Genomic DNA, 27,659 nt, shown 5'->3' with positions numbered 1-27,659 from the left:
GCGTGAAGTGAACACTGTTATGCTGATGGGACTTTCAAAACTGTTCCCTTACTTTTTTATCAGCTGTATACGATAAAAGACAAAATAAATAAAAGATAAATAAATAAAATAGATAAAAGATAAATAAAATATGATTAAAGGACAAAATATCGCTTCCATTAGTTTATGCATTATTGCCTAACAAGTCTGTATCTCTACGTATGTATCTCTACTACAGCAACTGAAAATATTGGAACCGGCTATGTCCCCACAATCAATAACTATAGATTTTGAGACGGCGATGATGAATGCTTGCAGAAGAGTTTTTCCTGACGCTTCGCAACGAGGTTGTTTTTTCCACTTTTCACAATGTATTTTCCTTCCATTCAGAATAATGGATTGAAACGACGTTATGAAACTGATGCTAATTTTGCTTTAAATATGCGAATTTTGGCAGCAATTGCATTTGTGCCCATTCCAATTGTGACGGTCGTTTTTGAACATTTGTGTGAAAATGGTGTTTTTCCTCCAGAATCGCAAGAAATTGTTGATTATTTTGTGCATACATGGATTGGACACCCAACCAGACACCATTTTGGTCGACCTCCAAAGTATTCCTATGAAATGTGGAACGTATGCCAGCTTATTGTTGAAGGATTACCAAGAACAAATAATACTGTTGAAGGGTGGCATAGAGTCGTTGCTTATCATCCCAACATTTGGAAATTTATCAATTGCATTAAAAAAGAACAAAGTATTAATGAACAATATTTAACAATATTTTAACACATTGAACAATATTTAAGTGTAAGTGATCCGGGCAACAAAAAAAAAAGAAGTATCGCGATTGTGATGAACGAATTAAAAGGCTTGTTAGTGCATACAATATACGGGATGATATTGTTGATTATCTAAGAGGTATATTGCATAATATTTCTTATTAATAATATACATACTGTGTTGTAAATATTACAGTTTCTTAGTAATTAATTATCCCAACGTGACTGATTCTGAAGATTGCGTAAATATTCATTTTGAATTTTTGAAGTGTACTATGACATACCTAATGTTATAATTAGTTTAGTTTAAAATTAACAAATTGCTATATTGTTCAAATAATGGATTTTTTACTATTTTTGTGATACATGTAACTATTAAAATACATAATCTACCTATTAAATTACATATCGCCATACATGTGTTTTTTTTTATTTCCGTACTATTCCCTCATAGTTCATAGAATTCCAAAAATAAGCTAATCATAGCTTAAGGCAGAAACTTAAATAAAAAATAACTTTTTATGATTTGACCAAACACATCTCATTGCTTCTAGACGGTAAAATGCGATAAACTGACGGGGCGGTAAACTGTTTGTGCAATAAACTAACGCGGCGGTAAATTTTCCTAGACTCCCTTCAGGGTTCAGTGTTGGGTCCATTGTTGTTTTCTGTATTTATAAATGATATTGATGATAGTATATTAAACTTAATGTCATAGAGCATTAGCAACTAAGGCCATATTGCTCCAGGACATGTGGTGGTCATTCCCTGACCTTTTCGCATCCTCCATATTTGGTGGAAGGTTCACAGAGTTGTTAATGACAGTGCACTGCTACAACAGGATCTAGAAACGTTGAATAGATGGGCTGAGAGGTGGCAACTGAAGTTTAACATTGACAAATGTAAAGTACTACATATGGGCACTACACTGTCAGTGTAGTACCACAGAGTTGATACGTTACTCTGGGGTACTACACTGACAGTGGTAGAGAATGAAAAGCACCTGGGGGTATTTGTGCAATCAGATATGAAGTTTCCTGAGAAGTACAGACATGCTGCAAGAGTAGCTCATGGTGTCTTGTCAATGATATACAGGAATTTTTCTAGCAGGGATAAGGAGGTGATTATACCCTTGTATAAAGCAATGGTCAGGCCACACCTTGAGTACTGTATACAGGTCTGGAGGGCCCCATTTTAAGAAGAATGTAGAGCTGTTGGAATGCGTATAGAGAAGGGCAATAAGATTAGTGAATGGAACAAAGGGTTGCTCTTATGAAGAAAGGCTTAAGTTTTGCAAATTACAGTGTCTGGAGACAGTAATAACGGAGATTACATTCTCCTCAATTACTTCTGCTCAATCAGATCATCTGCGAGGTGATTTGATTGAGGTGTATAAAGCCTTGAATGGTTTGAGCATGCTCAATGCTGATTCTTTGTCTCCATATAGAATCGGCCTTTGTAGGGTCCATACCCTTGAATTCTGTCAGCGTCTTCTTTCTTCCACTCTCCTATTCTGGATGTTGCAACTATCATATGTTTCCACTTCAGTTGCTCCAGGTTGTAGTTTTTGTAATTGGCATCCACCTTCCAGTTCAGATTCGTGTGCTCATATTCTTTGTTCTTTGTATGGTTGCTGACATCCTGCTTGATTTTTTCAAAGATTGCAGGAGTTATCTGACTCTGTGAAATCTGCCTGTGGTCTGCTATTTGCTGTTCAATGACTTGAACAGTTGGAAACCATTCTAACCACTTGGCGTGTAGTTTCATCCTGTACATTTATGTCAGTCTCTATCTTCCTTACTTTGTGGAATGCTCACATGATGATTGTATTCATTTTGATTCTCCATTTCCTGTGTTGGCTTTTTCTTACTTCTTCGGTGGTCACTAGCACAGCTGTGCAGGAAGCACTTCCAGTTTGTTGGGCTGGATGGTCTTGCCCTTCCCTTGAGGTAGTCATACAGTTGACAGTGGCACTTTTTCCGATCATTGTCTTATGATTTTTATTATTATTATTAGTGGCATATAATGCAAGGAAGCAAGTTAATAAACCATCAGGTAAAAAAAACCTCTCACGTCACTTCTCCACCCCTACAATAGTTTTATAGTTCTTCCTTGCATTTATTTAATCTGTCCACTTCCACAACACCAGAAGGAAGTTTGTTCCAACAATCAACCAACTGCTGGCTGAAGGCAAACTTCCTTACATCTATCTGACAACTATCCTCCTTCCTCAATTTGAATTTATGTCCCCTCATGTTCATAGTCTGAGCAAGAGGAAGAATGCCATCAGCATTAAACTTGCGCAATACATTCAAAGCCTTAAAAACCTCGATCAGATCACCTCGCAAGTGCCTAGTTTCAAGATGCTGCAATTTGCAGAACTGAAGCCTCTCTTCTCGGTAAGACCATCCTTTCAATTCCTTCAAAACTGCATGGTACTGCACATGAGTAGCAGTAATCCCGATTAATTACCAACTATGTGGTACAACACTGAGGTTAGTGAAAAATGAAGACCTGGGGTAAATGTGCAGTCAGATAGGAAGTTCTCTAAGCAATGCACCCAGCCTGTCAGAACAGCTCATGAGGTTTTGTCAATGATATACAGGAACTTTGCAAGCAGGAATAATGAGGTGATTATCCTATTGTGCAAGCCAATGGTTAGGCCAAATCTTGAGTACAGCAGCATACAGGTCTATAGGTCTCATTTTAGTAAGGTTGTAGATCTGCTGGAAAGAGTTTAGAGAAGGGCAAAGAATTTGATGAAGGAAATGAAAAGGGGACTTACCACCTTTCATTTCCTTCATCAAACTCTTTGCCCTTCTCTGAAAAAGGTCTTTAAAGACCTTTTTCAGACTCTAAGGTCTTTAAAGCTTTGAATGGATTGAGAAAGCTGATGGTACTCTTCCTCTTGCTCAGAATACATATATGAGGGGTCATAAATTGAAAATGAGGAAGGATGATTGCAGGATAGATGTGTGGAGGTTTGCCTTTAGCCAGTGGGTGGTTGATTGTTAGAACAAATTTCCATTTGTTGTTGTGAAAGTGGATAGCTTGAATAAATTCAAGGAAGAACTATACCAATTACTGGAGGAGATGGGCAGGTGATGTGGGATTTTTTTCCTTTTTTGGCTGGTGCTTTATAACCTTTGTGACTTAATTACAGATTAGTTTGTCTACCATAGGCTTCTGTATCTGTTGATAATTTATATGCATCCTATGTAATTCTAGGCTTAGGTAAGATGGTTCTTGATGTGCACTGTAGATGAATTCCACACTTAAAACAATTTCACTGTTGCAATTTTCCTTTGCAATCCTTCACATATGCCTCCATTATCTTTCTTGTATTGGTAAAATCATTCTTGGCATTTTTAAAATGAAGCAACAATGCTTCATAACCACTCCATACCAGTAATATGCCAATGAGCTGTAATATGCCAATGAGCCATGGTACTACCTATAGTAGCAGTACAAAATTGAAAGTAAATACCTTTCTATACTAATTTTTAAATACTTGTCAATTCTGAAATGTATTAATTTTGTATTTAAAACTGATTTTAAAAATAATTAATGTTCTATAACATATCCTTATTCATAAGTCATCAGAAGAAGCAACATGCAAATCTGAAAGTGGCTCTCACTGCTTACATATAGAAAATAACCCATTCATGTGGTGTATAGTGGCATTTTGGAGCTCTTCTTCCAGCAGTCAAAGGGTGACTAGGTTGTGCCAAAGCAAAATCAGTTCCAGTTTCTAGCCTCACATGCTTTTGTTAGTGTTTATTAGCAATGAATAAGCCAAGTAATTTATATATAAAAAAAAAAAAAAAAATTTTCTCATAGTTGTCATATGATTCTTCTTCTTCTTCTAGTCATGTAGCTCCCTAATGATCTCTTGTGGCCCCCAACAATTTCCTAACTGCATCAATCTGCTCTACAAGCAGCATCACAAACTGTCATTCCCAGAAGGTCACTGATTCATTCTTCCACTTAATTGCAGGTCATCCTCACAATTTTTCATTCATTATATTCTTCAACAGAAAATTATCCTTCCTTGCTATAAGTCCAAAAAATTTGAGTTTTCTTCTGTTTATGCTAAGAAGAAGAATTTTAGTCCTGCCAATTTTATTCAATACCCACTTATTTCTCCTAACACCATAAGTGTTACAGAAGAATACTGTCATGGATGATTGTTTTCTACAGCAACAGTTACAGAAGCAACCGTCGAGAGGAATACTCTTGATCTGGTTATCGGCAGTGATTATTCAAGCATTAAGAATTTGCAGATAAAGGAACCACTGGGTGGCAGTGATCACAGTGTACCGATGTGGGATTTACTTAAAGATATTACTAACATTAGGGGTAAAGAGGAAGGGTTTTTGCTTCCGTAAAGGTGACTACAGTGGTCTTAGACAGTTTTTAAACTGTATACAGTGGGACCAACTGATGTTACCGGCAGTAAATTCTAAATGGGAAGCATTCAAGGAGGTAATCATGGAAGCTACTAGGCTTTTCATATTGATTAAGAAATATTTTCAAGGTTTAGGCCAAAATGGATATCAGATAAACTAATGAGCCCCATGGCAGAGAAGAAAAATGCACGGGATGCATATAAATTATCAGGCGACACAGAAGCCTATAATAATTATAAGCTAGTCTGAAATCAAGTCACAAAGGAAGTTAAGCAAGCAAAAGCAGATTACAAGAAAACTTTTTCAAAGGATGCTAAGAAAAATAGCAAGGACTTCTCTAGTTATATAAACTCTAGAAGGAAGGGGATGAATCAGATTGGTCCACTTGATATCGATGGTTCGACTGTCAATGATCCTGCTCAGATAGCTGATAATCTGAATGAGTATTTTTCATCTACATTCACACGAGGAGTTATTAAGGGAGGGAAATGCCAGAAATTTATCAAACTGTAACAGGGTGCTTAATAATTTTGTAATAACTGAGAGCAAAGTGGAAGAGAAACTGATAAAGTTAAACATAAGAAAGGCACCTGGGGCGAATGGAATCTATCCAGTTATATTAAAGGAGGTGGCAAAGGAATTAAGCAAACACTTAGTCATAATTATGAGAGCATCCTTGGACTTAGCAGAAGTCCCCACAGACTGGATAGGTGCAAATGTTTCCCCAATTCACAAAGTGGATCTAAGAGTGACATGAGTAATTACACATCATTTAGTTTAATTTCTTTTCCTGAGAAAATAATGGAGCCACTGGTTAAAGATGCATTGCAGGATCATCTAGACAAGACTGCAGTAATAATTCAGAAAGAGAATGGGTTTGTTAAGGGAAAGACTTGTCTGACAAATTTGATTGGATATTATGATGCGGTTACAAAGGAACTGGATGCAAAAAATAATTTTGTTATCATATACTTGGATTTCAGGAAAGCTTTTGATACTGTTAGGCATGGAAGATTACTGTACAAACTGGAGCAGTATGGTATTAAAGGTAAGTTGCTACAATGAATAAAAGGATAGTTGAGTGGGAGAAGACAGAGTATAAATCAATGGATGCTGCTCTTCATGGACTAATGTTATTAGTGGAGTCCCCCAGGGTTCGATGTTGGGCACACTGTTGTTTTGTATATTTATCAATGATATTGATGAAGATATATTAGGCTTAATGTCGACGTTTGCAGATGATACAAAGGTTATCAGGGTTGCTAATGACAGCAATGGCAGTGTGCTACTGCAATGGGATCTATAATTTTGGCAGATGGGCTGAGAAGTGGCAACTGAAGTTTAACATTGACAAATGCAAAGTACTGCAAATTAGTAGAAGTGACACCACAGAAACATACCAACTGTGTGGTATTACACTTAGGGTGATAGGAAATGAAGACCTGGGAGTAATTGTGCAGTCAGATATGAAATTTTCTGCCAAAGCAGGTTATGGGGTATTGTCAATGATATACAGGAATTTTGCTAGAAGGGAAAAGGAAGTGATTATCCCTTTGTATAGGGCAATGGTCAGGCCACCCCATGAGTACTGCATACAGGTCTGGGGGCCTCATTTTAGGAAGGATGTAGATTTGCTTGAGCATGTACAGAGAAGAGCAACAAGATTGGTAAGGGGAATGAAGGGAGCCTCTTACCAAGAGAGGCTTAAATTCTGCAAATCGCAGCATCTGGAGACTAGGCACCTGCAAGGTGATCTGATTGAGATGGAAGGCCTTGAATGGGTTGAGCAGGCTCAATTCTGATGGGATTTTTCATCTTGCTCAAATTACGAACCTGAGTGGGCATAAATTCAAATTGAGGAAAGACAGTTATAGAATAGATGTGCAGAAATTTGCCTTTATCCTGCGGCTAGTTGATTGCTGGAACAAACTTCCATCCGTCGTTGTGGAAGTTGATAACTTAAATTCAAGGAGAAACTGGACAAACATTTAGAGGGAACAGATCTGTGAATTTTTTTTTTTTTTTTTTTTTTGATGCTACATAAGCTTGCTTTCTTGCATCACATTCCTCAAGTACTACTAGTACTACCACCACATTTCAAATGTTTCAATTTTCTTCCTGTCAACTCTTTTCAGATTCCATGCTTCACATCCATATGTGGCAACTGGAAAAATTATCAAATCATTGATTCTCAGTTTCATCTTTAGGGGCAGATCTTGATGTCTCCATAATTTCATCAGATCAGTGATCAAAGTTTTAGCATTTGCCTGTCTTCTCTTTCCAACATTTGAGAAGTTACAGTTTTTATTTATTCTTGATCCTAAGTAATCAAAATCATCAACTTCTTCAATATATTGCCCATTAACCCTCACTTTGCTGGAACCAAGATTATCACCAATCACCATAATTTTAGTTTTACTCCGATCAAAAACAGTCGTTTTTATTACTTGCTTCACATATTTTCCTCAGAGTTTCTTTCAGATAATCCTTGGCTTTGCAAATTAGCATAGTATTATCTGAATAATGAAGGTTTTTTATTCTCAGTCTTACAATTTTAATGCCAGTGTCTAAATCTTCCAAAGCTTCATGCATGATATCTTTGGCATAAAGATTAAAAAGGTGAGGTGACAAAATGTAGCCTTGCCTCACACCTCTAACAATTTTGAAAAAGTCTGCAATTCCCATATTGGTTCTTACAGTTCCTTCCTGTTCCAAGTATAGTAGTTTAATCAGCTGAATATTGTGGATTGAGAATCCCATATTAGTCATAGTTCCCCATAGTTTCTCATTATGCAAATGCTTTTTAGAATTCTTTGCAATTTTCGACAATCAGACATAAACTTAAGATTTGATCTCTGGTTCCTCTGCCCTTTCTGAAACCTGCTTGCTCTTCTAGCATTTCTTCTTCAAATTTTCTTGAAATTCTGTTTGGCGAGAAATTAGACTAACAGTCCTGTAATTTGAACAAACTTTCAGATCTTTTTTTTAATAAGGTAAATGAAAATTGATTTGTTCCAATCTGAAGGCCACTGTCCTGTTTCCCAAATCTTTACAATCATTTTATGAAAAAACTCAGCACCCTTTGCACATGTAGCTTTAATCAATTCTGATGGGATTTCATCAATTCCAGTGACTTGCCACACATCAGTTCTCTGATGGCTTTTTTGACTCCTTCCTTCATGTGAAACTGGTTCATGATCACACTGTTGAAAAAAAGGTGCTATGAAGAGCTGCTCACAGTACTCTTTCCACCTTCCTTTAACTGTGTTTTAGTCTTGAAATTTTACCCTTGGAGTCCTTAATTACATTAAGTTTTGGATGGAACTTTTGTCTTAAGGACTTAATAACATCATACATCTTCTTTGTGTTTTTTCGTTTGTTGTGGTATTCAGTTTCTTTTTACTTTATATTAAAACTGTTTGTCCTGGCTTATAGCACTTGATGACTTTGTTCAGTTTCTGATACTCTTTGTTTCCTTGTACACTCTGGGCTTTTGCAATTCTTCTCTGTTCAATAAGTTTAAAAGTGGCTTCTATAATCCATGGCTTCCTAATATTTTTCCTTTCTCTAATGTATCTATTTGCTGAATCAATAATGCTTTTTTGTATTTTCCCATATTTTCTCAGGCAACATTTCTTAATCCATTTCTAATAGGGCTTGAAAATGATTGCTTGTTTCAATTATATAATCAATGGGAATAATGTCTACATCCAATCGGTTAGAGAAAACAGTATTCATGATCTTTTCAGATTCAGCTTGAGATTAATATAAAGTAGTTGGTGCTCAATGGGAATATTGTCTACATCCAATTGGCTAGAGAAAACAGTATTCATGATCTTTTCAGATTCAGCTTGAGATTGATATAAAGTAGTTGGTGCTCACTGCCACAATCTGCACCACTGGATAACACTGGAACACCATCTTTGCTGAATAAGGATGTAATCAATTTGATTCCTCGTTTTATGATCAGGAGATTTCCATGTGTAGTCTTCTCAGGTGTTGCTGAAAGCTGGTGTTACATATGGCAAAACTGTTCAGATGACAAAATTCAATTACTCTTTTTCCCCGTTCATTTCTAGTGCCATGACTAAACCTTCCATAAATTCTGGACTAGAAGAAACTGTCCTGCCAACTTTTGAATTGAAATCAGCTATGAGTATCAAGACATCCTTTTTTGGGACCACGTCAAGACTTGCTTGGAGAGATTTTCATAATAAACATCCATATCTTCATCTGTGGTTGTTGGTCATATGCAACTAAAACGGTGATATTTACTGGTTGGCTCTGAAGTCTAACTGTCATCATTCTACTATTAATAGGCTTGTATCCAAGAAGAGATTTTTTTTTTATTTTATCCAAGAAGAGAATAATTTATCAATTATTAATATTTTACCTTGAACATTCCTTATTTAATATAACAGGAACACAACCTTCTTTTACTTGGTCACTTCTAGAAAAAAAACTAAAGACCCATTTCTAGTGCTGAAATGATCTTGTCCTGTCCACATGACTGGTTGCTCCTAAAATGTCAATTTTGTACCTATCCATTCCATTGATGACCATTTCCATCTTCTTTCTTAAATTTAAATTTGCAGGGCATTGTCACTGCAACATCCATTATCATATATGTGATATGATACAGGTGACCCCCACTTAATGCTGATAATTCGTTCTGGAAAAACAGAGCACTAAGTGAATCTGCACTAAGCGGGCGCCACATTCCCATAAGGTAACATATGTATTTGTGAGTTGCAGTCGGTGCCATAGGATATTTCCTAATCAATAATAAACGGTAGTGAAAAGATGCACAAATGTCGGTCAAAATATTTAATATTCAAATATTTGCACATATAAAATATTCTGCATTACATACGTATATAATTATGTGGTAACTACTTACGTATCAAAATTAAACTTAAAATTCCAATTAAAATCATGAATTTAATTGATCTAAATTGATTTTAATTGATTTAATTTAATTGATGAATTTAATCATGAAAAAATGTGTCAATTTTGGGTTGAACTTTGGTTCTCTTCCAAATAAACTAAAAGGGATATTAATTTTAAATCCCCCCCAGCGTCACCACCAAACGATAAAGTCACCTGATCATTCGCTGCTTTGAAACCCCAGCATGTTTTTTTTTACTTCTTTCAATGTGAAACTTCTTTTAGACATTCGTTTCCACAAAAGTCCTGCTTCATCTATGTTATAAACTTGTTGAGAAGTATAACACACAATACCCCTCTTCAATAATTTTAACAAGTTCTTTTTTGAAAATTTCGGATCCTTGATCTGCACTTGCAGCTTCTCCCTAGATTTTAAATCTATTCAACCAGCCCTTACCAGTTTTAAATGGTTCCACATTTTTTTTTTAGGTGAGTTTCCTTCAGATCATCGTATTGGCTAGTCTCTCTCTCTTTTATAATATTTAACTTAACTGAATTCTGTATTGGATATTAACTTCAATAAAATTAGTTAAAGTCTTTCCATTTCAATCCTAATAGTCTGCCTAGCCCTAGTTGCTTGCAGTGGAACAGCTATCTTTCCCACTGATAAAATTAATTCTTTATTTTTTTATAATTGTTCTTACAGTTAAACTTGCAAGTCCTAAATTATGGCACACATCCGCTTGTCGTTGACCGGAATCGATTCGCTTCGAAACGTCTAATTTAATTTTCAAATTCAGTCTTTTTCTTACATTTATAGGCTTCGTACTGCGTCCAGACGTTGCTTTTACATTCTTATCGGCCATTATTAACTCTTTGAAAATGTAACTGCGTTGGTTGCATTAATTATGATACAATGTTCGAGTAAACTGTCCATTACGCACGTCTAATACTGTACTGAGCGATGATTAGTCTTTGGATAAATGCATATAACGCAAATATTACAAGCAATATACTTGATAATTTTTTTAAATGTTGATCTCGGAACTACGTAACAAGTCACTGTACTGTATTAAATTAAAGTGCGAGAAAATTTCACTGAGCATGGGAAAATTTCTCAAGTCTGCGTGGGAAAAATTTAATGCTTTTTTGCTATTCATTTTCAAGCTATTGACTCCATCAAATGAAACGATTTCGTTAAATATGCCAAAAATGCAATCTGTAAAAGAGTGTTATAGTGATCTGTGATGACAGCGTTATAGTTAGATACGGGTTATACTATAAGAATAGTGTTACAGCGAATCAGTGTAAAGCGAACCACATTATAACGGGGGCCTGCTGTATATGGAACTGCAAGTTTAAATCACTAGCAGCCATTACTGCCTCATAGAGCAGAAATGATCAAAACTAGATGCTATCCAACAAGTGCTGGAATACTTGCCAAAAAATAGTTGAGAATTATGAATGTGTGTGTGTGTAAATGAACTGGAAATTCAACTTTCAAAAACTGAATGAATATTAATAATGTTCCATCTGTACTATTTTTTGTTGATGCATGTCAGAACTTACAGCTTATAAATAAATGAATGAATCTGCTGTCTCCTGAAACTGCTTTTACTGTATCATAGATTGTTAATTATAATCAGCACAGCACCATATAATACATGAAGGAAATTTTTCATTATTCTTAAGCGCAAATTTCTTAGCTTCTAATGACAGCTGCATCAATAAAAAAAAAAAAAAAAAAAAAAAAACCTACATAATCAATCAAGTATTCTGTCAACCAATAAACCAATATGGTGAAACAATGAGTATAAAATCTATTTCAATGCATTAGCTAATTTCAATTAAAGAGATAAATAAATTTACTGGTGCAGTCATTCCACAAATAGAAATCAACACACATATATACATAATTAAGATACTCTTCAATATTAATTATTAATATTTTATCAACTGTTAATCAATTATTAACAATTGATTTGGAATTTAATACTTACTGGACTAAGTTATTTTTAATTTTCTTAATAATGTGATTAACAATGTTAATGAAGGCATTTGTAGACTGAACTACTAATACTATATCATGACTTAAAAGAACCATAGTTCTTTTAAGTAATGGTATTGTATGAATAGTTCTTGAAAGGCCAATTATACATATTTATAGTAAATTAAATTATTCAATGATTCAATTATTTTTCACTACTTTATAAGTAATGCAAAATATTTTGGCACATCTTTTTTGGCGAATGAGTGACTTCATAGTGACTTTTCTAGCATCCCAATCTTGGTCTCTACCAAGGCCCAAATTTTATGACCCTAACTTTTTTAAATAATTCCATAGAGAATTATTAATTGCTATTCTTGTATTATATCAAAATGAGTAATTTAATTATTGTTTGGTATATTCTTTTGATATTTTCCCCCCTTTTTGTTACCATTATAAGAGTTATGACTTAACATCAAAGACTACAACCATGTTTCTTGTTTTATGTGCATAGCCGATGCCATTTTGTCCAAAATGGTTACCATAACTAAGAGTAGAAGTTGAAAATGTAACAACAGGCAAACAATTATTAAAGTCTTTTTCAGTACCATTAGATTTTCCTTTCATATGGAGGATGAAATTATTCTGTGATTTTATTCATTTTACAAAATTGTAAATATGCCCCACTATACACTGTATATCAAGTTTTCACAAAATAAAACCCAAGATTACACATGATACAGGTTAGAATACTAACAGCTGATTTCATTAAAATAAGTGAGCCAATCAAGCAATGCATGAATCAATACTACCACTTCAAATATTGATTAAGTGGAACCATAATCCTCTATCTAAAAAAAAAAAAAAAAAAAAAAAGAGTAAAAAATATAAGACTTATTACAAACCCATCCCTAACAAATCCTCAAATAATAGCAAATATTACATTTTTTTAATACATAAAAGTGGTGGTGGTAATAAAATATAAACTAAGTAACCCCACCACTCCAGAAAAAAAAAAAAAAGACCTCAATAGCCTACTCTGTATTGAACTTTTCAAAAATAAACCCAACCAACCTTTGCTCGTTCCAATTTCTGTCGTTGTTCATAAAAATGAGGAGAAGTCTTTAAAGCTAAAAAAAGAAAAAAAATTAATAATACTCAAATTCTAACTTAAGCTTTTCATTTCATAACTTTAGAAACATCAGTTTAAAAAAAAAAAAAAAAACCTGAATTTCAGTTTATAAGTTAGGAAAATTCAACATATTCAACCAACATCTTATGACTATAACATACTTTAAGTACGTTGCAAATATGTAAAACACTATGTTAACCTTACCTCTTAGGTGACCTTTACTTGGAAATTTTTTGAAAATTAAAACTTTATACATAAATGCTCTAAAATAATAATTTGTTCTTATTTTTATTTTACTAGGGTAAAGCTGTTGTCAAAATTGAAATCAGAATTTCAAAAAAAAAAAAATTGTAAAATAAAATTTGTAATTAAAACCTGTCACTACTTTTCTTCCTTATGTGATATGCTCCATATCTATTTATGTATTATTTGATTAGGTTTCAACTTCTTGATCTGATTCCATAGAAGTTCTTCAATTTTGACTTTATAAGCACAAACTGGACTCATAAAAGGTTGAAATTCTTCAATTTCAACATTTGTAAAGGTGCAAGATTTCTAAAGTCAAAAGACAATCTCCTCCTTTTATTTCACAGTTATTATTATGATGCCATTTTTTTGTAAATAATTAAAGGCTGGTGGCACATACTAGAAAATTTACAATGTATACAATAACAAATACATCGTACACTAATAAATATATTGCTAGTATTTACAGATCTTCAAGGTGTGGCTATTAAAATAACGAGACTATTGCAATGAAATAAATATAATGAAATATTTCTTGCTCAACAATTTATCCTCTTCAAAATAATTGCCTTGGGCTTGCACATTGTTCTATACATTTCTTCCAAGCACAGAAACATTTCTGGCAGCCATATTCTGTAAGCCCTTTTAACGCTTTGGTCAGTTTTTTTCTGAATGTTTTCAATGGGCATTTTCAACTGAAAATGGGTTCCCTTAAGTACACTTTTTTTAGTTTAGGTAGGAGGAAAAAGTCACAAAGGTCTAGGTCTGGTGAGTAGGGTGCATGTTCCCACACAGGAATTTGTTTTTTGGGCAGAAACTGGCAAACAGAAAATGTGTTGCATGCTGAATTATTGTCTTGATGAAGCATCCAACCATCCTTAACAATTTAATCTCTTCTTTCAAATTTTTTCATGCAGCCATGTCAGCACTTCAATGTAGTATGATTGAAAGCCTAATTTGGTGTGACATAATCAGCCATTCAAGATGCCTGGTCAGCATGAAGAGGAAAAGACCAAAGCCTCTAGCACACAACAAGCACAATGAAACAAATGGCCCTCAGTCCCCAGAGGCTTTCACTCCCCCCCTCTTATGGCAGCGAGAGGATCAGAGTGGAAGCAGAGGGTGCTAAGAATCTCTGGGTACAACCAAGCTGACATGCACGAAACTGAACTTGGCCTGTTACAATGTAAGATCGCTCATCAGCGAAAACAGGATATTAGAGCTGGAAAAGGAATTAGAAAATGTGAATTGGAATATCATTGGTTTGGCTGAAACAAGAAGAAGAAATGAATCACTTATAAGTTTATCAAGTGGAAATCTGCTGTACACCAATGGAAACAGTGAAAGGAGCAAATTCCAAAATGATGTTTTTTATATCTTTATGGTCCATAAAGATATAAAAAACAACATTCTGGAATTCAAAAGTACATCACCAAGGGTGTCAAAAATTACTACTCAGGATTTCTAAGAGGTACAAGCTAAAGGTTATAATGATTTATGCACCAACATCAAGCCATGGTGGTGAAGAGGTTGAAGAAATGTACACTGAAATTATCTTCTAGATGAGCAGAAAACCCACTACACTACATTATGGGGGACTTCAATGCTAAGGTTGGAAAGAGACAAAACAGCACAGAAAGGGGAACTATAGGAAATTTTGGAATTGGTGAAAGACTTGTGGAATTTGCAGAATCTCGAGGATTGTCAATAATGAATAATGTCACTTTTTTCAAGAAAAGGGAGAACAAAGTGGACATGGAAGAGCTCAAATGGATTAACAACTAATGATGTTTGTTTGTTGTTTGTTTTGGTTTTTAGAAGCATTAGCAACTAAGGCCATATTGCTCTGGGATATGCAGTGGTCATTCCCTGACCTTTCCGCATCCTCCGTGTTTGGTGGTGACGGGCTTGAACCCCGGTCTAATCAAGAAGTGTGTGCTACGCACTGCTGCTCCTTCCCACCTGGCTACAGAGGTGCCTAACAACTAATGAAATTGACTTCATCCTCACTAACAGAAGATATATAGTGAATGATGTTACCATCCTGAACAAGGTAAATGTTGCAAGTGATCACAGAATGGTAAGATGCACTTGATATAGATGTAAGAAAAGAAAGGAAAAAACTGACTCACGTAAATAATAATACGAAGGTCTTTGAGATAACAGTAGAGGAGAAAAAGCAGTATGTACTGGAACTTAGGAACAAGTTTGAGCCTCAGCAGACAGCTCGGAACCAAGAGGAATATTACAACTTTCTGAAAGTGATAAATCCAAAAAAAACCTATAGGTAAAAAAAAATCCAAAGAAACACTTGCCATGATGAACTGAAGATGACAAATGAAGAGCAAGATAAACATTGACAAGCAGAAAATTGAGTATACTGAGTTATGCAAAGCCATTAGAAAGAGAATCAGAGAGGACATAAGATTTAACACAAGAAAAGTAGAGCAAGCATTACAAACAAGGAAAACAAAGGACTTAAATCAGCAGCCATGAGCAGTAATACAGAAAGACAAATGATACTGAAACTGAAGAATAGCGATGGTATACTTACAAATAGCAGACAAGGCATAATTTATATAGCAGAAGATATAGAGAATTATACAAGGAATGATGCCAGCAGTGGGGAAGATGGATCGCAAATTAGTAACACCTTCCTGATGAGGTTGAACATGCATTGAAGAAAATGAAGAATCAAAAAGCCCCGGGGGGGGAGATGAAGTTACTGTAGAGTTGTTAAAATTGGGAGGAAGAGACATGGCACAAAAACTTGCAAGACTCTTCACAAAATGCATTAGAAAAGGTGTAATGCCTAAGGAGTAGAATAATGCAACTATAGTTTTGCTGCATAAGAAAGGAGATAAATCAGAAATTGGAAATTATAGACCAATTAGCTTGTTATCCCACACCTACAAGTTGTTCATAAGGGTCATATTACTAACAGATTAGAAAGAATTCTTAATGAGAATCAACCAAAAGAGCAAGCTGGCTTTAGGACAGGATTCTCAACTATGGATTACTTTCACTTAATGTCACAGCTAATGGAGAAAGCAAATGAATATAAAACACCATTATGCCTGGCATTTGTGGATTATGAAAAGACATTTGACTCCACACAGCATAAGGCAATGTTTCGGGCACTGGAAAGACAAGGCATAGATACCCCGTGTATATTATGATTTTGAAGAAAATATATGAGAATGCTACCTCCTTTATTAGACTAGACAAAGAAAGTAGCAAATTTAAAATTGAGAAAGGAGTTCGACAAGGAGACAGAATATCTTCAAAGTTGCTTACTTTGGAGATATTGTTAATTATGGTACTCAAAGTCTGAATTTTCCTCAATTTTTTTCAAAACAATTTCACAAATTTAGTGTCTTCTCATCCTTTGATCTCCATTCAAAATTTCTGGCACCACCTTGGCACACATTTTTCTCATTACTATATTTTCAGTTAAAATTTCTCTAACTGTTTGTGTTAAATTTGTCCCTTGTCCATATAGAGACCTGATGCAGCCATTATATGCTTAAATGACAATCACTTCTAATCAATGTCCTCACCTGGTCCACATTTTCATCAGTTTTTAAGAATACCGGATGGCCGGAACATTCATCATCTTCCACATTCTCTCTTCATTCTAAAAATCTTTTATGCCATTCAAACACATAAGCTCTTGACATAGTATCTTTCCAATAAACTTGACATAACTCATAACTTTAGTTGGCATTTCCTTTAGGTTTGTTAAAAACATGAGGTTGATTTACTGTTTGATACTTTTGTCTGTCATTTTTCTGGCAAACTGCAAAAACACAAGGTAATGAAAACTTGTCTGAATGCAAAGCAAATGAGTGTGTTGGGATGTGACTTGGAAAACAATTAGAGAAAGGTTCAAGGTCAAATGATGTGCCATTGTTTTGTGAGTGTAGTGGCTGCATCCACAGTTTTGTTTTTTTTTTCATGTGTGGGGTCTACTTATGAAAGATTCAGTCAAACAAATTATTTCCAAAACCAAGAATAAAATTAACTGATTTACACAGGGAAAAAATGTAAAAATTGCCAACAGTTAATTTATTCTGGAACAAATAAGCTACTTTTGCTTCAGCAGTTGTTAGGAGTACTCAGGACCTAAAATATTGTGAAGAGCAAATCCTATTATTGTATCCTGAAAGAGGCCTCTGAGGTCGGGAAAACTCATGTCTAAGAATATATAAATTCATACACCGACCATTGAATAAAATTTAAAATTTAATATGACTACAATCTTTACAAAAAAAAAAAAAAAAAAAATTTACAATAAACTATGACGGAATGCTAAAAACTGTAATAAAAAAGATCATTTACAATAAAATTTGCTAAAATATAAAACATTAAAAGCGCTAAAAATCTGAAGCTTTCGGGAGCGTCAGCTCCCTTCTTCAACAGTGATATAACTTCCTGCAACATCTCCTTAAGTAGCAGGCTCACGGTACCTCCACACGTGGTATTTCTCCACGTGGTTCAATCGGCACATGGTCAGAACTGGAAGCAGAAATGTCTCGGGAACGTGGCAAAGAAAATCGTTCATCCGACCTTAATATAATTGTTTCAAAGATAGGATTAATACGTATACCTCTATCTCTGTTTATTGTATTCCTACTGGATGAACTAATCCGTAAACCCTCGAGCCATTTACGCTCCCAGTATCCATGTGCACGATCCAAAATAATAGCGTCCTCCGGGGAGATTTGATGCTGCTTCTACCAAAAATGTTCGGCCACAGCAGACTTGTTGTATTCAGCGGTTCTTATGGCATTTAAATGTTCCCCCAGACGATCCCTGAGCCGTCGTTTTGTTTCCCCCACATAACACTCCCCACAATCCGGGCATTCTACAGTATTCTATAAACCACTCCACTACTAAGATCTTTTGGTATGCGGTCTTTGACCTGAGACACAGCTGTGCACAGCCTCCACCCAGGAAGCTGTACACAGCGTGTCCCATAACCCCGTAAAATTCTTGCCAGATGTTCAGTAAGGCCCGGATAGTAGGGGATGTATGCGGTGGCTACCGGAACGAACAACTCCCTACGTTCGGACACTCCTCTACTATATCTATCCAGGATCCTCTGGGGGTATCCGCACTTTCTAAGTTCTGCCGTGACACGATTAATTTCTTTTTCTTTATCCTCAGAAGTGGTACAGTGTGATCTTACTCTGTCAAATAAAGCTTTTGCAACACTATTCTTATATTGTCCAGCTTGTGCTGAATTGAAATGGGTGTATTGACCTCTACACATGGGTTTTTTAAAAACTGACGTCTTAAGTCTAAAACCCACCCTGGAGATCAATACATCCAAAAATGACAGGGTACCACCCGTTTCCACCTCTGAGGTAAATTGTATAAATTGGGAGAAGCTATTAAGCCAGCAAACGGCATCATCCTCCCTCCCCTTCTGGACCAGGGCAAAGGTATCATCAACATATCTTCTCCAATTCCTAAGAGGAAACGAACACCCACTAAAAACCCTACTTTCCAACTCCTCCATGGCCAGATTGGCCACGGTGGCACTAATGGGTGAACCCATGGCAGTACCGCGAACCTGCTTATACATAGTTCCTTGAAACAACATGGTAGTACTAGCTAGACATAATTCTACCCCGGTGCAAATGTCTTCCACACCGAGAAGTGATCTATTACCAAGGGAGGCATCCCTGGTCAATGCCATTTTTACACAATATACTGCATGACTAATAGGAATACATGTAAATAAAGATATAACGTCAAAAGAGATCATGCTCTCATCATCATTTATAGTCAAATTCCCCACAAAATTCACAAACTCTCTACTGTCTTTAACAACATATTCGGACTGCCCCACTATGGGTGCAATTAATTTAGCCAAGTACCCTGATAGCGCATAGGAAGGACTCCCTATAAATGAAACTATAGGTCTCAAGGGCACTTCTGCCTTATGAATTTTTGGCAGTCCGTAGAATCGCGGGAGTTCACTACCTGTAGTGTGTAATGACCAGTAAGTCTCCTTGGAAATCTTCTCCATGTTCAACCAGGATTGTATCAGTTTATTGACTCGCCGTTCCAGCCCCACCAATGGGTTCCTCTGGATCACCTTATAAGTGTTATTATCTTGCAGAAGATCCAATGCCTTCTTATTATAATCTTCTGTATTCAGGACCACCGTTCATCTCCCTTTATCTGCTGGTAAAACAACTATTCCTTTGTCTCTTCTCAATTCCTCTAGAGCTCTCTTTTGACTAAGGCTGAGATTCGGGGGTGCCTTCCTCACCTGACTCAACCAACACTGCAGCTGACTTCACCCGGATTTCATTAGCTAAAGGCTCAGGAAACTTATTAATGGCCCGTTCAATACCCATTGCTATCTCCGCAATGGGGGGTTTCGAAGACACCAGAGTGAACTTGGGGCCTAAACTAAGGACTGCCTCCTGTTCTTTCGTGAGCTGTCTATTACTCAAATTATGTATAAAATGGGTGCTATTATCATATCGCTGTACCACATTTTCACTCACCAACCTATTAAACTTCATAATTTGTCTTTGTCTATATGACTCTGCTACCCTAACAACTTTATCCGAGACTAACCTTCTAATAAGAGCTAGGTGTCTAGAAGAAACATTGCTACCAATATTACCTAAATACATGCCAATTTGTCGTCTAGTAAATCTGAGATCTTCATGCAGCTTACGAATCCAAACATTCATAATACTCTTTTTAAAACGCACAGTGGCCCGTACTAATCGAACATCCTGGAAAGGTAACTTAACCCTAAATCCGTGTGGTACCAGCCCATGCGCTCTGCAACGGTACGCAAATCTTAAATGCTGTTGTTGTCTAGCTTCTTTTACACAATACTTCTGATACTGTCGGAGATGCTGCACAACTATATGGCCATAACTACTCACAATATCCTGAAAGAGGCCTCTGAGGTCGGGAAAACTCATGTCTAAGAATATATAAATTCATACACCGACCATTGAATAAAATTTAAAATGACCACAATCTTTACAAAAAAAAAAAAAAATTTACAATAAACTATTACGGAATGCTAAAAACTGTAATAAAAAAGATCATTTACAATAAAATTTGCTAAAATATAAAAAGCGCTAAAAATCTGAAGCTTTCGGGAGCATCAGCTCCCTTCTTCAACAGTGATATAACTTCCTGCAACATCTCCTTAAGTAGCAGGCTCACGGTACCTCCACACGTGGTATTTCTCCACGTGGTTCAATCGGCACATGGTCAGAACTGGAAGCGGAAATGTCTCGGGAACGTGGCAAAGAAAATCGTTCATCCGACCTTAATATAATTGTTTCAAAGATAGGATTAATACGTATACCTCTATCTCTGTTTATTGTATTCCTACTGGATTAACTAATCCGTAAACCCTCGAGCCATTTACGCTCCCAGTATCCATGTGCACGATCCAAAAAAAAAAAAAAAAACGACGGACGTTTTTTTTTTTTTTTTTTAGCTAGCTAGTTATGTCTAGCTAGTACTACCATGTTGTTTCAAGGAACTATGTATAAGCAGGTTCGCGGTACTGCCATGGGTTCACCCATTAGTGCCACCGTGGCCAATCTGGCCATGGAGGAGTTGGAAAAGTAGGGTTTGTAGTGGGTGTTCGTTTCCTATTAGGAATTGGAGAAGATATGTTGATGATACCTTTGCCCTGGTCCAGAAGGGGAGGGAGGATGATGCCGTTTGCTGGCTTAATAGCTTCTCCCAATTTATACAATTTACCTCAGAGGTGGAAACGGGTGGTACCCTGTCATTTTTGGATGTATTGATCTCCAGGGTGGGTTTTAGACTTAAGACGTCAGTTTTTAAAAAACCCATGTGTAGAGGTCAATACACCCATTTCAATTCAGCACAAGCTGGACAATATAAGAATAGTGTTGCAAAAGCTTTATTTGACAGAGTAAGATCACACTGTACCACTTCTGAGGATAAAGAAAAAGAAATTAATCGTGTCACGGCAGAACTTAGAAAGTGCGGATACCCCCAGAGGATCCTGGATAGATATAGTAGAGGAGTGTCCGAACGTAGGGAGTCGTTCGTTCCGGTAGCCACCGCATACATCCCCTACTATCTGGGCCTTACTGAACATCTGGCAAGAATTTTACGGGGTTATGGGACACGCTGTGTACAGCTTCCTGGGCGGAGGCTGTGCACAGCTGTGTCTCAGGTCAAAGATCGCATACCAAAAGATCTTAGTAGTGGAGTGGTTTATAGAATAGAATGCCTGGATTGTGGGGAGTGTTATGTGGGGGAAACAAAACGACGGCTCAGGGATCGTCTGGGGGAACATTTAAATGCCATAAGAACCGCTGAATACAACAAGTCTGCTGTGGCCGAACATTTTTGGGAGAAGCAGCATCAAATCTCCCCGGAGGACGCTATTATTTTGGATCGTGCACATGGATACTGGGAGCGTAAATGGCTCGAGGGTTTACGGATTAGTTCATCCAGTAGGAATACAATAAACAGAGATAGAGGTATACGTATTAATCCTATCTTTGAAACAATTATATTAAGGTCGGATGAACGATTTTCTTTGCCACGTTCCCGAGACATTTCCGCTTCCAGTTCTGACCATGTGCCGATTGAACCACGTGGAGAAATACCACGTGTGGAGGTACCGTGAGCCTGCTACTTAAGGAGATGTTGCAGGAAGTTATATCACTGTTGAAGAAGGGAGCTGACGCTCCCGAAAGCTTCAGATTTTTAGCGCTTTTAATGTTTTATATTTTAGCAAATTTTATTGTAAATGATCTTTTTTATTACAGTTTTTAGCATTCCGTAATAGTTTATTGTAAATTTTTTTTTTTTTTTTTTTGTAAAGATTGTAGTCATATTAAATTTTATTCAATGGTCGGTGAATGAATTTATATATTCTTAGACCTATTATTGTATATACAAATAAAGGAATAAAGTATATTCTTGAATACACAATGCAGGTCTTTAAAAATGTGACCAATGAATAACATTTCACCCTGTTTTTTTTGTATTTTTCACATTCTTCAACAGTAATTTTCAAACAATGCACCTTTAAGAAATCACTTGAAATGAAAGCACTTCACCTGTGTAGGATTTATTTATTACCTATTTATTAGTAATATTGAAGCCTTACATAGCCAAGTGGTTATGAGCAAGAATGCAGAAGCACATACTCTTTGAGTGGACTGTGGCCTGTACAATAACTAAATACAATTAACTCAAAGTCTGAATAGCATAAAGCTTAATGAGCGGTACTCACCTTAGATAGATCTGCTACGTTATATGAAATTAGGGTGGAAATCAAGTATAATTTGAAGCTTAAAATAGTTAAAATAAGTTAAAATTGAGATGTTTGTATGAACATGAAATTAAAATTTGCTCAAGGAAGTAGAAGTGCGCAACTTTGTTCCTGGTTGTCATTTGAAAAATTAAATTTAAACTTTAAAAATAATGAGACAGATGAAGTCAATAGTCTTGAACGAGCAACTATTGGCTTCATCTGTCTCATATTATTTTTAAAGTTTAAATTTAATTCTTCAAATGACAACCAGGGACGAAGTTGTGCACTTCTACTTCCTTGCGCAAATTTTAATTCCGTGTTCATACAAACATCTCAATTTTAACTTACTTTAAGCTTCAAATTATACTTGATTTCCACCCTAACTTCACGTAATGTAGCAGATGTATCTAAGGTGAGTAGCGCTCATTAAGCTTTATGCTATTCAAACTTTGAGTCAATTTCAAATGGTACATTAAAACATTCTATAAATTATCTAAGTGTCTAAATACAATTAATAATTGTATTCATGATTTATTGTAAACTCCCCTGACCTGGTGGTCATGCCAAAATATATATACAAGAACTTTGTTTTAATAGTTAAGAACCACACATTTTGCAAATTTTTCGCCTCTGCTTCTTCAGTAACTGCAAAATTAAAATAAGATAGTTTGCCTATTAATGTTCTTAAATTATTAATTTTTGGTTTTCAATTAACTTAATTTTACTTTTTAATATAATTTAATCCAACAAGGCTATCAGCAAAATTAATGAAAATAATAATATTAATACTAAGGTAACTTCTTAGTTGTAATCCTCTGCACCATCACAAAAACAACATCAAAATACCAAACTGACATCAAAATAACAAACGATTTCTCACAGTATTATCAGAACTATATAAATTTGGCAAGGTACTCTTAAACCCAGGTATCACATTTTTTTCATTGGCAAAAATTAATTAAGATCAATTATTGGGTATTAACCACTGATTAGCTAGAATTAAGTTTACTTAGATAAGGATCTCCAAGGTTTAAGGGTTCTAGATTGTCTCAGCTATACACTGCAATCTGCAGAAGTTATTGATTGGGCTTTCCCTGATTGTGTAGTATCATTTGTACTAGGTTTCTTTTTAAATTGATTTAGGACACCACAATAAGAATAAGAGGACCTGGTCTAATCTCTTTGCCTACCCTTGTTTCAGTTTATGTTACTTTCTATTGCTCCAATCATAAATGCTTCTTTATATAATCTCCAATTACTGAATCTATCTGTTGCTAATACCAAGGTCTGGGAAACTTCCAACTGTGCCCCTCTGTATATGAATGGAAAGCAGGATATGATTTTGTTATTCTGTTATTGGCTATGTCTGGTTTGAGTGTCATTTGTCTCTAATAAACACTCTCCACTTATAGCCAATGTAGACATTACTATAAACCCACAGTGTACTTTATAAATGGGAACTTCGGTCACAAGAATATTAGATTCAAGAGAAATAGGAGTAGATGTTTTTAAGATGCTTAATAATCGTTTTGGTTCCTGAAAATCTGGTTATTACATTGTGCTTTCTGGTAATTTTTGCTATTTATTCCCTTATGGAAGATGCATATCGAATATATGTAAATGAGGTATTGTTCCTTTACTGGAATGGGAGGGGAGTATTTGAGTTGCTGAATTCATCCTTCTGTCTTTTTGATGGCCCTCTTTATGACAATGCTATGAAACCCAATAACGCTGGATAACATTTAAAAGAAACAAACAAATTGCTTTATTCCAGCCAGAAGGGAGGAACATGAACAGACTACAATTTCCACAAATGATGATAACAAACCTAGAACTATCAGCTTCCTTGCTTGCTTGGCCTGTTTAAACAGTCCGTTTAGAACTACACTGTTCTACCAGTCTAGTTACATATTTTACAAAAGACAAGCAACATGTATACATACTCAAAAATCCTTTTATTTCAGTGGCAAGCATCAGTTTAAACTGTTTAAAGCTATCTTTCTTTTCAGCATTTCTTTCTAGGTATAGAGTAAAAGCTGTATGAAGCTTCACTTCACAGGACAGAAGTATTCTCTAATGGGAAGCACTACTTATTCGAAATAGCATTAGCATTAGTAGACGCATTTGATGCAAGAAAGCAAGCTTATGCAGCATCAGCCAAAAAAAAAAAAAAAACCCCACTTCCACTTCACCCCTCTGTTAGTTCAAAATACCTGTCCAGCTGAGCCTTAAACTTATTTAGGCTATCAACCTCCACTACAAGGGATGGAGGTCTGTTCCACCAACCAACCACCCGCTGGCTAAAGGCAAATTTCCGCACATCTACCTACATCTGTCTTTCCTCAATTTGAATTTATGCCCTCTCAGGTGATTATTCTGAGCTAGAGGAAGAATCCCATCAGCATTGAGCATGCTCAAACCATTCAAGGCTTTATACACCTCTATCAGATTACCTCGCTGGTGCCTAGTCTCCAGACACTGTAATTTGCAAAATTTAAGCCTTTCTTCGTAAGAGCACCCCTTTGTTCCATTCACTAACCTTGTTGCCCTTCTCTGTACTCGTTCCAGCAGCTCTACATCCTTCTTGAAATGAGGCCTCCAGACCTATATACAGTACTCTAGGTGTCACCTGACCATTGCCTTATACAAGGGAATAATCACCTCCTTATCCCTGCTGGAAAAATTCCTGTATATCATTGACAATACTCCATGAGCTACTCTTGCAGCCCGTCTGCACTGCTCAGAGAACTTCATATCTGCCTACACAACCACCCCCAAGTCCCTTTCATTCTCTACCACTGTCAGTGTAGTACCACAGAGTTGATACGTTGCTCTGGGGTTGCTGTTTCCCATGTGTAGTACTTTACATTTGTCAATGTTAAACTTCATTTGCCACCTCTCAGCCCATCTGCTCAACCTTTCCAGATCCTGTTGCAGCAGCATAGTGTCAGTAGTGTCCTTGACAACCATGCCAACCTTTGTATCATCTGCAAACTTGGACATTAAGCTTGATATACCATCATCAATATCATTTATATATACAGAAAACAATAATGGACCCAACACTGAGCCCTGAGGGACTCCACTAATAACATTAGTCCACGATGAGCAGTGTCCATTGATTACCACTCTCTGTCTTCTCCCCCTCAACCACCCCTTTATCCATAGCAGCAATTTGCCTCCAATGTCACACTGCTCCAATTTGTGTAGCAGTCTTCCATGTGCAACAGTATCAAAAGCCTTTCTAAGATCCAAGTATATAATATCAAAGCTATTCTCTGCATCCAGTTCTTTTGTGACTGCATCATAATATCCAATCAAACTGGTCAGGCAAGACTTCCCCTTAACAAAACCATGCTGTGTCCGAGCTATAACTGGAGTCTTGTCTAAATGATCCTGCAGTGCTTCTTTAACCAGTGCCTCCATTAATTTTCCTGGAACAGAAGTTAAACTCACAGGTCTATAATTACTTGTGTCAGCCTTTGATCCTCCTTTGTGAATTGGGGTCACATTTGCACATTTCCAGTCTATGGGTACCTCCCCTGAGTCCAAGGAAGCTCTCATAATTATGGCTAAGGGTTTGCTTACTTCCTTTGCTGCCTCCTTTAATATAACTGGATAGATCCCATCCACCCCGGGTGCCTTTCTTGTGTTTATCTTCAACAGTTTCTCCTCCACTTTACTCCCAGTTATTTCAAGATTCTGTAGCTTACTGCTAGAGTTGAATACACCTCTGGCATTCCCCTCGCTGAATAACTCCTCATGTGTGAATGTCGATGCAAAATATTCATTTAGTTTGTTAGCTACCTGAGCAGGGTCATCAACAGTTGACCCATCAATATCAAGTGGACCAATCTGATTCATCCCCTTCCTTCTAGAGTTTACATAAGTAAAGAACTCTTTGCTGTTTTTCTTTGCATCCCCTGCCAATGATTTCTCGTAATCTGCCTTCGCCTGCCTAACCTCCTTTGTAACTTGGTTGCATATCAACTTGTATCTATCATAGGCTTCTGTGTCATGTGTTAATTTGTAAGTATCCCATGCATTTTTTTTTCCCTGCCATATGCCTGATTAGTTCATCTGACATCCATTTTAAGGATGTCAGATGAACTGATGAACCAATATACGGAGGGCAACCTACTATGAAGGATTTCCCAAAAAAATACCTTCATTACCATAATGATGTCAATGTACAAACTTTGGTTTATCTAAAAAATTCAACTATGCAGTAATGATGCAAGAACAATAACGTCATAGGTTGAATTTACATACTTTAACACTTTCTGCCCTAAAATACTATTGGCAAAAAAAATGAGCAAAAAGCAATGACTTTTTTGGCACAAATGATGTGCTGATTGGAGGAATGAATGCACAATACGGTGGATGCACAAACGTTTTGTTTATGCATCAACCACACTGAGCATTTATTTCTCCAATCAGCACAAGACAAACATAAAATCCACTAATTCAGCTAAAATTTCTCGTTATGGATGGCCTAAGTGATAATGTGGAACTGCATGTGTGTCCAGTCACTAATTCCTTATAACTAAGTTTGCCAAGTATAATTATTCAAAAACAAATAAGAATGGTCACAAGACAAAGTTTTCTCCAATGGAGCCTTTCTCTAGTGATCATTCTCAACCTCATTATTTAGCATTACAAGAATGCAATATGGGATGATCTGTGAGATTTTCATTCTTCTTTTCCTTGGTTGGATTAATGTTTTAAATTTTCAGATGTCAATATTTGCTCCGATCATGTCAGTGAAATTATTCTTGTAGGGATAAAATCTTTCATCCCACACTCCACCTTAAAATCTTGTCCTTTATTGGTAAACCTTGGTTTACCAATATATGTGCTAATGCTGTTCAAGATAAGAATACTGAATATCAAAAATGGCTTGCATTCAAATCTCCAGCTTAATTTTCTGCCTACACCAAAACTTGCA

The 27,659-nt window shown here is 36.1% G+C and overlaps 1 protein-coding gene across 3 annotated transcripts in view; it reads right to left on the bottom strand.

The window, feature by feature from the left end:
- Window positions 1-27,659, bottom strand: part of LOC150083218 (uncharacterized) — a 637,655-nt gene that overhangs the window by 540,639 nt on the left and 69,357 nt on the right. For all 3 annotated transcript variants that reach the window (XM_090377919.1, XM_090377920.1, XM_090377921.1), the window contains exon 4: window positions 13,116-13,171. In XM_090377919.1, the coding sequence (XP_090234045.1) occupies window positions 13,116-13,171 (56 nt within the window). The remainder of the gene's footprint in view (window positions 1-13,115; window positions 13,172-27,659) is intronic.

This window comes from Mastigoproctus giganteus, chromosome 7 (genome assembly GCF_048544385.1).
Source record: "Mastigoproctus giganteus isolate SK-2022 chromosome 7, ASM4854438v1, whole genome shotgun sequence".
Lineage (NCBI taxonomy): Eukaryota > Metazoa > Arthropoda > Arachnida > Uropygi > Thelyphonidae > Mastigoproctus > Mastigoproctus giganteus.
This window is presented reverse-complemented; position numbering and strand designations above follow the sequence as displayed.